Source organism: Polyodon spathula, chromosome 12 (assembly GCF_017654505.1).
Source record: "Polyodon spathula isolate WHYD16114869_AA chromosome 12, ASM1765450v1, whole genome shotgun sequence".
Classification (NCBI taxonomy): domain Eukaryota; kingdom Metazoa; phylum Chordata; class Actinopteri; order Acipenseriformes; family Polyodontidae; genus Polyodon; species Polyodon spathula.
Window position 1 is genome coordinate 15825037 of NC_054545.1, and position 15371 is coordinate 15840407.

The 15371-nt window shown below is 36.7% G+C and overlaps 2 protein-coding genes across 2 annotated transcripts; both read right to left on the reverse strand.

Annotated features, from left to right (window-relative positions):
- Window positions 1-2429: 2429 nt before the first annotated feature.
- Window positions 2430-5405, reverse strand: LOC121323807 (fibrinogen-like protein 1-like protein). The gene is made up of 3 exons (XM_041265025.1): window positions 5295-5405; window positions 4867-5023; window positions 2430-3244 (listed from the first exon to the last, which is right to left on the reverse strand). Exons 2-3 carry the CDS (start codon window positions 5003-5005, stop codon window positions 2550-2552), a joined length of 834 nt encoding a protein of 277 aa, XP_041120959.1. The 5' UTR covers window positions 5006-5023; window positions 5295-5405; the 3' UTR covers window positions 2430-2549.
- A 3296-nt stretch (window positions 5406-8701) lies between these two features.
- Window positions 8702-12382, reverse strand: LOC121324090 (ER membrane protein complex subunit 7-like). Its single transcript, XM_041265553.1, has 5 exons — window positions 12028-12382; window positions 10694-10813; window positions 9932-10070; window positions 9337-9417; window positions 8702-8947 (listed from the first exon to the last, which is right to left on the reverse strand). Exons 1-5 carry the CDS (start codon window positions 12252-12254, stop codon window positions 8798-8800), a joined length of 717 nt encoding a protein of 238 aa, XP_041121487.1. The 5' UTR covers window positions 12255-12382; the 3' UTR covers window positions 8702-8797.
- Between the last annotated feature and the right edge of the window lie 2989 nt (window positions 12383-15371).

The following is a 15371-nucleotide window of genomic DNA, read 5'->3' on the forward strand; positions in this document are numbered from 1 at the left end:
TCTGCAGGTGAAATGACCAAGGAAGAGCAACACGACATGAAAGCAAAGCTTGCATTCAGATAACAGGCAGTACCAGATGTCATTTTTTTAAATGAAAATAGATTGATTAATTTATCGAATTGAAGTGCACAACAGCTAAGATTTATGAAACCATGTTGTTAGCTACAGCCATTTTAAAACATTGGATCTTAGACCCCAGCAAACAAATCCACACAAGCCGACACACATCTATCTATCTATCTATCTATCTATCTATCTATCTATCTATCTATCTATCTATCTATCTATCTATATATATATATATATATATATATATATATATATATATATATATATATATATATATATATATATATATATATATATATATATATCGTCATCTTCTGCCTTTTCAGTCCACTGCTGGATGAAGGCTTCCCCTAGATTCTTCCACAAAAGCTTCCCTCATCCACGTTACTCCAGCGTGTTTCCTAATTTCATCTTGCTATCTTCCTGGAGGTCTTCTTCTTGGTCGCTTTATATCTCCTTGGTCCAGCAATGGTCTGTTCTTCTTACATGTCCGGCCCACTGCCATTTCATTTTTTTTCGTTGTTATAATAACACTGTGATCTTATCCATTCCATCCTTTTCCTGTCTCATCTTGTTATTCCCAGCATGCATCTTTCCATACTCTGTTGAGTCATTTGTAATGTTTAAGTCTTTTTTGCATTGCGGGTCCAGGTTTCACATCTTTAAGTTAGCACTGGCAGCACGCACAGACTTTTCTCTTGAGGCATAAGGGTAGTTTCCCATTCAGAAACATGCTTAATCTTCCAAAGCCACTCCAGCCCATTTTTGCTCTTCTGTTGATTTCGCACATTTGGTACTCCGTTGCTGAAACTAACTGTCCTAAGTATACGTGTGCGTATGTGTGTGTGTGTCTATATATATATATATATATATATATATATATATATATATATATATATATATATATATATATATATATATACAGCCATGTTAATATATTGTTGCCTGTTGTGCCCTTCTTACCAATAACCTTATGATTATGGAATCCCACAGTATACCAAACACCACATGACTTTAGCATAATGCATTTATGTAAGATACCATGAACTATTTAAAGAACAGTCACATAAAAGTTACATTCATTGGCAACCTTCACGCAGTATTTTAAACAAATTGGCCAATTCCCTACGGTTAAGTTTCAACTGAAAGAAATTAATTCATTAAATGTATGATATTTCCAAACATACTGTTAATCTTTCAAGACTGGCATTTTGTAATGGGATGTCTGTGCTGGTTTGATGTGGATGCATAGAGCTCCAACCAATTTTTAAATTATTTTTGTTCTTAATGAGTACATACATAATGAATGACAAAGGTAAAAAATCAAAGGTTTAATTTGCTTTGCAGAATCCAAGAACTATAGATATCCAATACTGGTAGTAAAAATTGTAAAAACCAAAAATGGTTACAGTTTAAGTAATAGGCTACATACACTATTACAAATGAGTAATTATTTGATAAAAGGAATGTAAGGAATGTAATTGCTAGGTTAATATTTTAGTTTTGTCAGTCTTGGTGTAACATATATGATAAGCAAGGTTAGCTTTCAGTTACATTAACACACTGCCCCAAATCGAGAGCTATATGCAACTATAAAAGGACAATAAAGATATAAAACTACTATGCAATTATTATAAAATGTGTGTCGGATTGGGTCTTTGTCAACCGGAGTATTCGGTGTACCCTGCTTTAGACTAAGCTGTCATTTTGGTACCTCAGCATGTTACAAACTGCTTTTCAGATTTTGTGAGAAGTAGCATTTGCTGCAAACCATTCATTTCTGCTCAGACATGGCACGCACATTCCATCTCCCAACATGGTCACCTGCAATCAAACTTGTGTGGCTCAAGGCGATTTATTTGATTATTGTATACAGACATGCAGGCATGTGCAGTGGTCTATCATGAGAAAGGCGAGGGAGATTAAGGCAGAATGCGTCACCGTAGACAAGATAAACAATTCAAGATCCCCACCTCCAACATTTACTCTAGCAACATCATCACAAGGTCTTGCCTCCTGATCATCACTATCGCCCATATTGACACATAAATCATTGATAAATCAAAAAATATTTCAAGTAAACAGTCTGATGTCACGTTTTTCTTGCTATGGCACCTCCGCTACCATCTGACAAATGTCAATGTAACAAAGGGATGCTATAAATGACTTGCAGCACGACACGAGACCAAAACGATAGCTTTGATATTTCAAAATGTACCACGGGCGACAAAGACCCAATCTGCAAATGTGTCCCCTGGAGCCGATCATTCCTTATTAAAGTTTACCATAGTAAAAGGTGTAATAAAGCATAGTGAAAGCCTGCTAATGGTAAAGCAAATGAAAAAAAAACAAAAAACATGGCAAATCATTTTAAACTATGGTAATTGCATAGTATAACCATGGAAAAAGCACTGGAAATATTTTTTAAAAATACAGCGCAAATATTCATTAACAAGTTAAATATTCAGTTTTAGTTTGCATCACAATTCATCACGACGACAGTTTCCAGCCTTGGTCGTCTTCATGTACTCAGCGGGCTTCACCATCATCCAGGCATACTTGCAGAGGTGTTCCTTGTTGCAGTCTTTCTGCCAATAAATTACATTCCTACGATTGAGGTTGGCGCCGGCACAAGCGTCGTACCACCAGCCACCCCCCGGCACTCCGAGATACTCCAGCTGGGCACAGTTCTGGTAGTAGTTATCGTTGTCTCTGTCTTTGGTGGTGAACTTCTGGTTGTCATGGAGATATGCCTCTGTATCCTGTGTCAAAGCATCCACTGCAGCCCCCTCATACAGACCCAAGCGGATCTTATACTGAGTTTCCTCTCCTTCCACACAGAAAGGATCATACTCCCCAGCCTTGGTTTCAGCGTCCATGTCAACCAGTTTGATTCCCAGCTTGTATCTCCCGCCCTTGTTGGTTATTTGGTATAGGTACTCGTTCCCAAGCCAGTGGTCTCCACTCACCGCCCCGAAGCCCAGCTTGTAATCGTGCCAGGTCCTGTCGAAGTCCACGCTGCTGTTGACGGTGATGTGCTGGATAACAGTCCAGCCACCATTCAGCATGTCACAGAATACCACGATGTGGGATTTCATTGGCTTGATCACGTACAGACCATCCCGGGAGACACCTTCAGAGCGCTGCAAGGCCTCGTAGCAGTCACTTGGATAATCTGAAACAAAAAAATCACCCATAACTCAATTGTGGTAAAATTAGAAATAAGAAACGAAGGTTAACTTTTGTTTTAAATTCAATGACAAATGCTTTGACTCAAGAATAAAGTTTATTTTTAAAACAAAAGTTAACATTAAAAGAAAACGATTGGACACAAAAATAACAATATAATTCAGAAATTGCCAGTCTGAACAAAATTAGGCCCAAGACTTAAAAAAAAAAAAAAAAAAAAAAAAAAAAAGAAAATAACAATGAGAAAATATAATTTTAAACATGAACTCCCAAAGATGTGAATCTTTGACCTGCACGTCCTAATCTTTATTGAATCGTTGATCTGCTCAACTGGTGTAGGTTATTGAGTTTTTTTCTAATAATCTCTGTCTGTCTCAATCATGTGGAAATCTTCTGAAGAACAACATGCTTTTCCTTTGTTAGATTTATTTCTTGAAGATTTGATTTAAATTATTTATTTTGTATCGTGCTTAAATGCATTATTAAATCTCCAGCAAAATCTATGGGGTTGAAAATGATTAGCGAATAATTCTTGGGGAATCATTTCAAGATTCAAGAGGTGTTCTTTATTTTTATAAGAGAACCTGTGTTTGAGAAGGTATTGTGGACAAGGTTAAACTTTGTGTTGGTGCAAAAAAGAACTGCATACATGTGCAATAAAAAAAAAAAAAACACTTTCCTGTTCCATGAATTGAATGAAGAAACTTTACTGTAATGATGTATTTTAGGATGCAACATCTATTAGTAAGAAAAATACTAGTATGTTTACATCCCAAATGGTGAAATGCAAGAAAACTAGAGCTCTTAACAACAACAGTGTCATCTTTCCTATTATTAGATTAGTCTGCTTACCACTTACTGCTCTAACCTGAAGATTACAGTAAAACATGGCTAAGCAAAGGTCAGCAGCTACCAACACCAGCAATAAGGTATGAAACCCCGATCCATAAGCAGATGAGAACATGAAGCATATATCACATGCAAGGAAGTTTCTGTGAATCAAGATCCGTATATTAGGACAAGAAAATCTGTATACAAATAAACCCCTGCTGTCAACTTATGAGCAGTGCCATGGCTATGCATTCTTACCAGCAGCAAACACAAATCCAAATGCAGGCCAATAAACCTGAGCTACTCTGACACATCTAGTTTAAGCCACAGTGTCACACAACACTTCAATCTTTTACAGTTTATTCTTCTGGGCAATCAACTTTATCATAAGTCAGATTCATCACAATAATTTAGTTTTACAACACATTTAAAATAAATGTACTTTACCTCATTTAAACACATATGAAAAGCTATGTATTGCATCTTCACAGACCCTGACTAGCACTTTATAAGGTGAAGGTAATGTAGATGAGAATTTGTGCTAATCAGTATCTGTGAAACCAGCCAAAAGACTGTATGGGACAGTAACAGCTGGTTTCACAGTCACCAATTAGCATTAATCTTAGGCTACCTTACTTAAAGTAACATTAGGTAATCCAAGACTAGTGCCAACCAGCCTTTACCCTTTGAAATCTTCCACTAATTTCAGCTAGTGTTCAACTGGCTGCAACAGATACTGAATTTACTGAGCTGTCCACAGTCTTAATGGCAACATACCTTTTTGTTCCAAATTCAAAACCAATTTGTATTCTTCTGGAGAGAGGAGATGTGCATTTTCTACAGGAGATGATTCAGCTTGTGCCACACAGGGCAGCAATGCAAACAGCACCAACTGCAAAAACTGCCTTAAATCCATTCTTCAAGCTGAGGTGTACTGAAAAAGAAAACAGATTGTGTAGGCCTATTTATTTACACCTACCGCTCCAGAAATGAGTGAAATAAATAATGAAATAAACAAGGGATTACTTATAAGCCCTTCTAAAAGTTTACCACAGTAAATCTGCACTGTATTCTTGCTGTTTATACTATACATTTGACATGACTTGCCATGTTTTTAATGTGCTTTAACATCTCTCTGGGCTTTACAAAGCTTTCACAATGCTTTACTGCATGTGTTTGAATAATACAATAAGCAGTTAGCTTACCTTGTCTACTGAAGCCTGGTGTATTCAGTGTTACTCATTGAACAGGTTCAGCAATCTGTTACACAGCTCTTGCCCAAACGAACACTCCTGTGATAGAGACTGAACTGCAAACCCAGAGTCCAACGAGGCAGTGTCTTCAGTTTACACTTACGCAATTACCACTGGACTTTGAGTCAAGCAATCAAAACATGCAAGTGACACGTAAAGGGTTAAAGTGGCAACACTTAGTCATAAAATAAATTCCATCAGTCTTACTTGTAGTTCATTACTTGAATAGGCCACATGACATCTGGTACAACATTCAGTTCAATTAATTTGTTTGAAAAGCATGCTTTCAGATAGTGTTGCACTTCCTTGGTTATTTTACCCAGAGGGTGAAATTGTCCTCACCCTTTTAACAGCTGCTTCCCTATTGACTGAAATGCTTTCAGCCAGTAACATGATTTGACCCAAAAGACACTGCTGAGGTGAAATGACCCAGGAAGTGCAAATGTAACATATTTCCTGATAGTAAGGCAACTGAGACCTTTATCCTAATTTAGTACCAGGTATCATCTTTTAAAATCAAAATATATGTTTGCTATAACATGTTTCTTTCAAAACTGCCTGTTGAAACCTGTTTTTGTTAGCTCCAACTACTTTACAAATACTCTGCTCTTTTTCCTGTCTGGTGTAAATATTGCTTGTCTTTGGTTACGGTTAGCATGGGTATAAATTATCCTCAGAGGCTTAAAAAAAAAAAAAAAAAAAAATCATGTCCATTTGACATTTCATATTTTATCACGAGTTAATGACAATGCACTTTGCTAAAGATTTTTTTTTTATTTTATTTTCTGGTTTCTGTATTTTGCTGCCCTGTAGCCAGATCTTAACCTTTGATATTTTGTAGCATTGCCCAATTCTTGTGAAATTAAATTGGCTGCTGTGATGATTTTGTTTAAGGGAAACTTGATCTTTAGTAGCAATACTATGATCTATACTACTGGACAATGGTCTCTGTACTCAATTCCTTTTCTGCCAACATGAATTATGCTTTTAACTTCAATATCACTGTTTTAAAAAAAAAAAAAAAATCAGATATATTGTGTAATACTTCTGCAGACCATTCTCAGTAAGTAGGTGGGAAAAGTTTATCCACTGTGGAAGAGTAATCTTCTTTAGTAATGCCCAACTGATTACTTGACACCTTGTATGAATTATTGGGTTGAAACAATCTAACACTTTAATCATGTCATTCAGGTTCTGTTTAATTTCCATACAAAATATAGAATCAGACACAACACTAAGTCTGCTGAACAACTGAGCAATACATCACAGGTTACAGTCAGCACTCCAGCCACAATAATACATTTACCGATTCAGAATGGAGGACAGCTGGCAAGGTCTTATTTGCTTTCATCTGAAGTGGGCAGGTCTGCCAATAAGAATTGAGTAAAGCCAATTATGAAGAAGAGTGACTGACAATAATCATCAAAGTATTTACTCCACGAGAAAACCAATCAGGAGTAAGGAACACGATGTTACAAGTCTGGTAGAAGACAACATAGGTGAGATTCAGAGTTCTCAAGTTTTGTAGCAGTCCTAGCTAATAATAATAATACCAACATGGTAAAGAGTTTAATAAATATGTTAATAACATACATCCCCCATGCCTGATGCAATGAATTAGAGCGATCAGTGTTTTGTAATAGACCATAACATATACATGTACAACTTAAAATTTAAGTGTGACATATAAGCAAACTGGTTAAGACACTTGGAATGCTTTTAGAATGGAAGTTGATGTTCCTATATAAAACTTTAACTGCAGTTCTAGAATCCAAGTCTGTACAAAGGTAATACACATGACCTAACTTGTGAACTGTAGATGTGTATGTGGCATCTGGATAACTTCCAAGATTAGTTAAGCATGATGATATCACTGGTCTTATCTGTACTGCAAGGTAACCCACCATAAAGAGAGCTATAAAGCATAAGCAACAAAGTATTTCTTTAGAGCAAAGGGGAGAGGGGGTACATTTAAACAGAAATGCAAAGACCTGGTATAAGAAATTAAACAAACCCACCTCCTGAAGCACATACTTCAATGACAAATGGTAAACATGTACAGCTGTTTGCACCCTGATTAGCATTAATCTTGGGCTTTCCTACTCAAGTTAACATTAGGTAGTCCAAGACAAGCTCACTGAGATCTGTAAAACTAGCTGTAAGCTTATTTAGTGCTCAACACTTATCTCAACATCCATAACTTTAAACACTTGCATTGCATATACTGCAGTAATAATATAATATTGCCTGATGTGGTGTCATTTGGCTATTGTGTCACCAGGGTCTGAACAGGGAGAAACTTACAAAATATTTGAAAAGTTAGTTGCAATAATTGACACACTGATACCTCGGACACATAAATCTTGCCTTCAGAACCTCTTTCTCATGGGGGAATGTCTCATAATAAATGAAGTCCCTAATGTAATGCAGTGAAAGCAGACAAATCAGACTCAGTGCCAGTCTAACACTTCTAGATCAGCCTCAGCAAAATGCTCCATCCTGACAGCATTGTATGTAATACAGATGTCTATCATCAGAAATATGCTGCTTCCTAGATTACTTCAAGAATTCTACAGAATTATCCTGGACTCCCATCATTGAGCCAATAAGGTTACTCCCTTTGTTTCTGAATTGCAGAATTGAGAAAACTGCTACTGGAAAATGTTGTTTTTAAACATTTTATAGGTACCAACAGTCTTAAACACTGCATTTTTAAATCTCAAAATCGGCAATAAAAACAAAACACAAAATGATGACTACAATTTTATTATCCTTTGCATTTAAATACATTTTTACTCTTTTCTAAAAGTACAATAATCGTTTTATAATGCTCTAAACCCTTATCCTGGGTCTATGCAGGCAAATAAAACTCTCCAAAATTATTATTTAAAGATATTTTCGTTCTGAGCTCTTAAAAGATATTCAAGTAGGTGTGGTTTATTACATAAGCATCTTAATTTTGTTAGCACTGTTAAAAATATACAATTCAAAGCTACTTTATAGGTTACAATGGTGATGTATATCAAACAGCCTATTGAACAGTAAAATAAATTAATGGCAATAAAATTTATAATGTTTTATGGTGTATCCCAATTTAGTATAAAATTGGGGTGGCAAATGATGCCATGAACAGCCCGAAGAAGATTTAATAATATTTTAAACAACTGGGGTATTTAAAAGAAACAACTGTTCACAAAACTGGCATATACTGTAAGCAATCCATTTATTTATTGGAGCTGTTCCTAGCATCATTATCATGTACTGTAACAGATCTACACCAGGTCTGAATTTAAACAAAAGTCACACCCCCCCCATCCCCCCCCCCCCCCCCCCCCCCCCCCCCCCCCCCCCCCAAAAACACCAAAAAAAGGAGGAAAATAAAAAAAATAAAAAACTAAATAACTTCATGCCAGGCAGTGTTTCTGTGCATTTATGTTCCTGATTACAAGAAGGAACTACCTCCTCTTCAATTGCCCACTTTTTCCTGCTTTAATGCTGCTTCCCGACTTGCCAGAGCCCTTGGTGGAGAAGAGTTTGGTCATGAATTCAGACACATCAGGTAACTCTGGATTAGGGTTCAGCATGTTCATAGATTGCTCCATCTCCTAAGCAAAGAAGAAAAAAAAATATGTGATGTACAATCTTTTACTTCATTCTTTAACTTGTATTTAACATTATACAGTATGATGCTATGTATTGTAAGGCACTTTGGACAAGTGTTTCAGCTAAAACTAAACTAAAATGCAGAAATTATAAAAAACAAATTAACTAAAAAACAGAATCTAAATTGTAACCACAGACTACTGGCTTCCCAATACAGTATATTAACCTGCGCATTAGCTGGACTGATCTGCAATGTTAATCATGTTAAATTGTAGACACTGAAATTTGGGAAGCAGTATATGGTATAAGCATGATATAACAGGTCAGATTCCTTTTTTAAAAATGCTTTGGTTCACTTACAAATATGAATTTAATGAAAAGCACAACTCACCCGTCTCATCTCTGGATCACTGGTGTTGACCACCTTGGGCAGCAAGACGATAATCAGTAATGGAAGGACCATCATCATAACCTAGATAAGTTACACAGTCAAATTAAACTTAAACAAGCTCCTTCATGCAGATATATGCGCACTGCTTAACCCAGCTGTCACTTAGCATCTATACAGAAAAAATGGCTTTTGTGAAAACTGTTTTAATGTACAGTATGTTATATATACACACATACAGTAAATATCAATATGTAATTCTACATAAAAACAACACATTGGAAAATCAATGTAACAATTGTGTGTGTGCATGCATACTGATTGTCACAAAGACTGAACAGAAATGCAACACCTTAAATGAAGAGGATATAAGCGTGTGGGATCTACAGCCCAGTTCTGGGCAAGAATTTCCCAACATCTATAATGATATTAACTTGTTTACCATAGGAGAGGTTAGTTGTGTTTCAGTTTGGATCAGTGGCAGAAAATTCAATCATTAAATCTGGGTACACATTCTTAGTCAAGCAAACTAACTCTTTGAAATGACAAAGAGAAAGACACTCCTTTATTTTTTTTTCACTAATTCTACAATGCCTACCATTGGGTTCATGAGGAAATCTGTCCACCCCCACGTTTCACGCTTAATGAAATAGTTAGGTGGGCCAGAGGATCTCATCTGCAGTGGGTAAGGCAGGCGCACCACTTCAGATGTTTTAATGAAATTAACCATTCTGGCCCTGAAACAGAAAACAGAGGAAATGTGATTAGGATTGCAAGGGTTGTTATGAAGAAATATTTCTGACTGCAATTAAATTTGTACATTAACAAGTTATAGAAAATTCTGCCAATAGAGATTTTCTGTGTTCATCCAGATCAAACACCATTACTGCCTATAAAACATGCAGGTTTTTTTTTTTTTTTTTTTTAAACTTAACAGCTTTATTACAATTACTTCCTTCTAAAATGCGTACTACTAATTGATCATTGGTAAGCTCTCAGTTACTGAATCTTGGAATATAAAATCAACCATTTGACAGAGGAAATGAAGCCAGCTTACCATGAATACGGTCAACCAGATAGTTAAGGTTCAGTGTTTAGGGGTGGAGCTTTTTCTGTCTTACAGCAACACTGCACATTATCTGGCAGCTGTGACTAAGAGTTGAAAGGTCACAGTCTTACACTGGGTTCAAGAAAATACTATGAACAAGTAATTGTATCTAACAATGCTCAGTTCAAGGGTCACACATTTGTAAAAACAAAATGATTAAATCTCAATATTGGAGTAACAAAAGTCTATTCACAAAGCTAATCACATCCAATGTAAATGATACAAACGATGCAGTAGGGTTAGAAGCCATACCTCATTTTGCCTTTTGATGTAATGTCCACTCGAACTGGTTCAAACTTGTATGCTGGTGACACAATTTCTACTACATAGGAACCCGAGGGGACATCATTGACAGCAAAACTTCCATCGGTTCTACGAGAAAGAACATAAAATACGTTAGAAATTTTAACAGAGCTAATGTAACTCATTATCATCCCAAAACATATAAAGAATTTATATTTACTGTACAATTTACAGCTTTCTTGTTTACAACCTAATGTATGGGTTTATTGATAAATGTTTGTTTTCTTTGTTGTTTCACTGAGCTACAGTGGAGATGTCATTCACAACTGCCTGCTGGTACCGGTACTACAGTAGCATCGGGAGGATGCTTGGTTTGTTCACAGGCTGACAGTCAAAAAAATAGGCCAGTAACTGGAGCCGCTCAGTACAAAAATACAGGAGGCAGTCGTTTTGGGGTTTCTTATGATAGGTACAAATTCTACTGCCTAGAAGATCCCCCCCCCCAAAAAAAATCAAAACAATCCTGTCTAGTCGGGGCTGCATAAAAAGTTAAATATTATTGAAGAAAGGGAAATACGTTGGCCTAGTTACATTACAAAGTTTGTTTTCGGCAGCTATTGGCAGCAGCGATCAAAGAAATCAGCTGCCGCCTGTAAAAATCCTACTGGTTGGAACGGAACATCTTTAGAAAATGGAAAGCTTTTCAAAATCTGTAAACTGTGGAAACACAGTAAAGTCTCCTATAATAGTTTAGTATACTTTTCACCATGAATGTGCGACAAGTACAAAGATTTGCTACATTTATAGTAGATAAACTCAAAGCCGATGTCCGCCTGTGTTTTTAGGTTGGGCCTCTACTCATGACTCAATATCTTGCCTCGACGAACACAGCAAAAAACTAAAATAGTAAGAATTTTTAACTATCCCCGTTACAGAATTATACGTATGGCTAAATTTTGCGTTTCGAAATAGATTAGACCCAGTTTGTCTTCTGTTCTGCGACTAAACCAAGCATTTCGCTTCCTTAAATATTGCAGTGAAGCGAAACGAAAACACATGGAGCACAAAAAGAGACTCACAAAGTGGCAAGAAAATAACACTGCTGTGCCAGTAGGATTGATTTGCCATTCCTAGCTACAACAATCGCAGCTGCAAGGCAAACACTGAAAAGCGTCAAAATACAGTTGTGTGGCATATCAGCTATGCGAACATTTGAGCCTGTGTGAAAAAAAAAAAAAAAAAAAAACAATGAAAGCTCTGCTACCGAAATATCATTCATTGTTTACTGCAACCATCACACTGCCAGTACAACAAGGTTGTCAAAAACATCACAGAAGACCTACTTTAAAAAACCGACGTGGTCTTCTTCCCCCTCGACGAGGACTCGTGCTGTAGAGACCCAGTCGTGTGGTTTGATATCAGTCACTACGGCCCGACCTTCTATCCTGAAGCGGTCGCCGTTTACCGGAGCTCCGACACTCACGGTCTCAAACTCGCCCAGTCCCTGCGAAACCGCTGACAGGGCTTGAAAAAGAACACAAAACAGCGAGGTGGTGCTCCGCGGCAACATGTTGAGCGTTTCTGGCAAAATTAAGGTTGTACTAACTGAAGAAATTCAATTAAACAGTTTCAGCAAAAGCTGCGCTTCCCTTTATCACCGGTAAACATCAGCTGCCTCCCCTCTGACAACGTGACGCAGCTTACGCAACGTTGCGCAAAACTTTATTGGTACAATACAAAAAGCAAAGCCTAGCAAGGACGGAAGTAGGCCGGTTACTTAAAAATACAATAGCAAATCACACTGAATACAAAATGTGTTTAAAATTTGACATTATATCAGACATTTTGGGATCCAGTGACAAAATACTACAGTCTAAAAAATCCTCGAAAACTATAGTGTTTTATATAGTATTTGTTTTCGGACAGACGCTACTCCTGCAGTGCTGCCCAGTCACATATGAACTATCAAAGACTGTCAAACGCAATACAACATAATGCCCAGCAGGTGTCATCGGTTTGCACCCTACGGTTAGAGTATATAACTGTAGAGCCAAAGGGACACTAACCTACATGTTGCTAGAAAAAGTAAAATAAAATCTGTTACTTCTACATTTTTTTTTTCACTATAATAAAATAAACGTTATATATATATATATATATATATATATATATATATAATATATATATATATATATATATATATATATATGTGTGTGTGTGTGTTAGTAATGTTTATACACACATAATCATTATTTGTTCTGTTAATGGAAGTAAAAACAAGACTTACATAATAAAACTGAACTTACAAATGATTATTTTGATTAACGTTTATCTCTCTGCAACTTTATACTATAACAATATCTATATATATATATATATATATATCTATATATATATTATATATATAATATAAAAATTTGTATTAAGGATTAATAGGTCCACTCCACACCTAAACAATGATGTAACATTAGTAACAATTTGCAATGTTCAAACAGTCTAAACAAAAAGCAGGATTAATTTTATCCATTACTATTAAGTTGTATCAAATTAAAGCCTTTATCTGACACGAAATGACCACTGAAAACATAACTTGGGGACTTAAATGTAACACACCGTTAACATACCGTTGCAGTTTAACATAACCCTCTAATGCTTCAGCATTGGTAAAACCGGCTTTTATATATAATTTCGCCAGCGAATAAGCTTTCATTGGCTGATTTATTATATGACGTAATGTTGCTGCTACAAAATCAACAGTCATTTGATACAGTTGCTTGCAATAAAGTTGTCTGAAACTTGAAGCTTGCAAGTCATTTTTCTAGCAACATGTAGATTACTTGTTCCCTCGGCTCAACAACGCCACACCATGTCTCTGGAGTGTCGGCTTTCTAATGGTAGCTCTGCTGCTACTGTGTGGAACATTCAGGCTGTAACAAACACATTTGAAAAATAAGGTATTTTTCTTTTAAAACTGCTGACAGTGTCCCAGAATCCAAAGCAATTTTTCACTAAAATACAATTTCTGGGTCAGTGTTTAGTAAATTCATTCACTGTGCTTCATTTTTTAAATTGTTTTCCTTGTAATCGAAGCCTTGGTTTCAATGAGCAAAGTGGTTGATTATGTGCAGGTACAGGTGATTAAAGAACAGAAATACAATTGTAATCCAGGTGAAAAGTTTTGTTTTATTTATTTTTAAATCCAGTGCATGAGGCCAAAACAAACAGTAAATAATAATGGAGGTACTACAGCAGCTTGTATTAATTTATAATCCCTGGGTTGCTCCACAAATAGTAACACCGTGTAACAATTTTTTTTTGTTTTTTGGTTCCTGGGTAGTAAGTGTTATTTTCTAATTGCTTATGCCTCAAAAGTATAGAAAATGGCTATTATTCCCCACAAACTTTGCTTTTGTGACCAGGACAGTGATATTTTGAAATGTACCTATTTTCCAGAACGTTCCAGATAGATTCAGTGTTGAGTAAACATGGAGTAACTTCTAGAACTCTCCAGTAATATAAATAGTAGTATAAAAACAGGGGGCTTAAGCCCACCAGTTCAGTTTAGTTCCAGCTGCCTAAGTGGATACATAGCTGCATTTTTCTCAGATGGCATCAAGAGGCTGCAATGGTGGCGTTCCTGATGGGTCTCCAAGGCGGTTTTACCAAGTTTCCCTGCTATCTTTGCCTTTGGGACAGCAGGGACACTAAGTCGCACTAGCACAGGCGGGCCTGGCCACAGCGGACCGAGTTCTCTGTGGGGAGGAACAACGTCAAGTGGGAGCCACTGGTGGACCCCCGGAAGGTGCTGATGCCACCACTGCACATCAAATTGGGCCTTATGAAACAATTGGTCAGATCTCTAGATAAGGAGTCGGCAGCCTTCAAGTACCTTCAAGACTTCTTCCCTAAGCTGTCTGAGGCAAAGGTCAAAGCCGGTGTCTTCGTCGGACCACAGATAAAGAAGATCCTGGAGTGCAATCAATTCCCTAAGAAGCTCACTAGTAAGGAGAAAGCGGCTTGAAACAGCTTTGTCGCAGTGGTTCAGGGCTTCCTGGGCAATCACAAGGCCGAAAACTATGTGGAGCTGGTTGAGACTCTGGTGAAGAACTACGGCACAATGGGCTGTAGGACGTCCCTCAAAGTCTATATCCTTGATGCTCATCTTGATAAATTCAAGGAGAACATGGGAGCATACTCGGAGAAGCAAGGCGAGCGCTTCCACCAGGATATACTGGACTTTGAACGCCACTACCAAGGACAGTATAACGAGAACGTGATGGGAGACTACATTTGGGGGCTGATTCGTGAAAGTGATTTACAGTATAATCGTAAATCTTGAAAAACTACTCACTTCTAAATCTTTTGTAGTCATTTTTGTATTACTTTAGTATAAATACATGTTAATTTGGATTCATATGTTGTTTTTTTCTGACTTTATGTGAACAAAAAGACACAAATTCACCCATTTTCTCATTGGAAATAAGTAAATTTCAAAATATCACTGTCCTGGTCACAAAAGCAAAGTTTGTGGGGAATAACAGCCATTTTCTATACTTTTGAGGCATAAGCAATTAGGAAATAACACTTACTACCCAGGAACAAAAATTGTGTTACATAGTGTAATCCTGTTTTTATTATACACCCGCACAAAACACATACACAAGTCCGTTAGTGTGTGAATTAGTGC

Excerpts from the sequence above, each read along its gene's own strand:
- LOC121323807 (XM_041265025.1), bottom strand. The coding sequence starts at position 5,005 with ATGGATTTAAGGCAGTTTTTGCAGTTGGTGCTGTTTGCATTGCTGCCC. Across the intron at positions 3,245-4,866 it reads TTTGAATTTGGAACAAAAAG|ATTATCCAAGTGACTGCTAC; the intron begins GTATGTTGCCAT and ends TTTTTGTTTCAG.
- LOC121324090 (XM_041265553.1), bottom strand. The coding sequence starts at position 12,254 with ATGTTGCCGCGGAGCACCACCTCGCTGTTTTGTGTTCTTTTTCAAGCC. Across the intron at positions 10,814-12,027 it reads GACCACGTCGGTTTTTTAAA|AACCGATGGAAGTTTTGCTG; the intron begins GTAGGTCTTCTG and ends TCTTTCTCGTAG. Across the intron at positions 10,071-10,693 it reads ACATCAAAAGGCAAAATGAG|GGCCAGAATGGTTAATTTCA; the intron begins GTATGGCTTCTA and ends TTTCTGTTTCAG.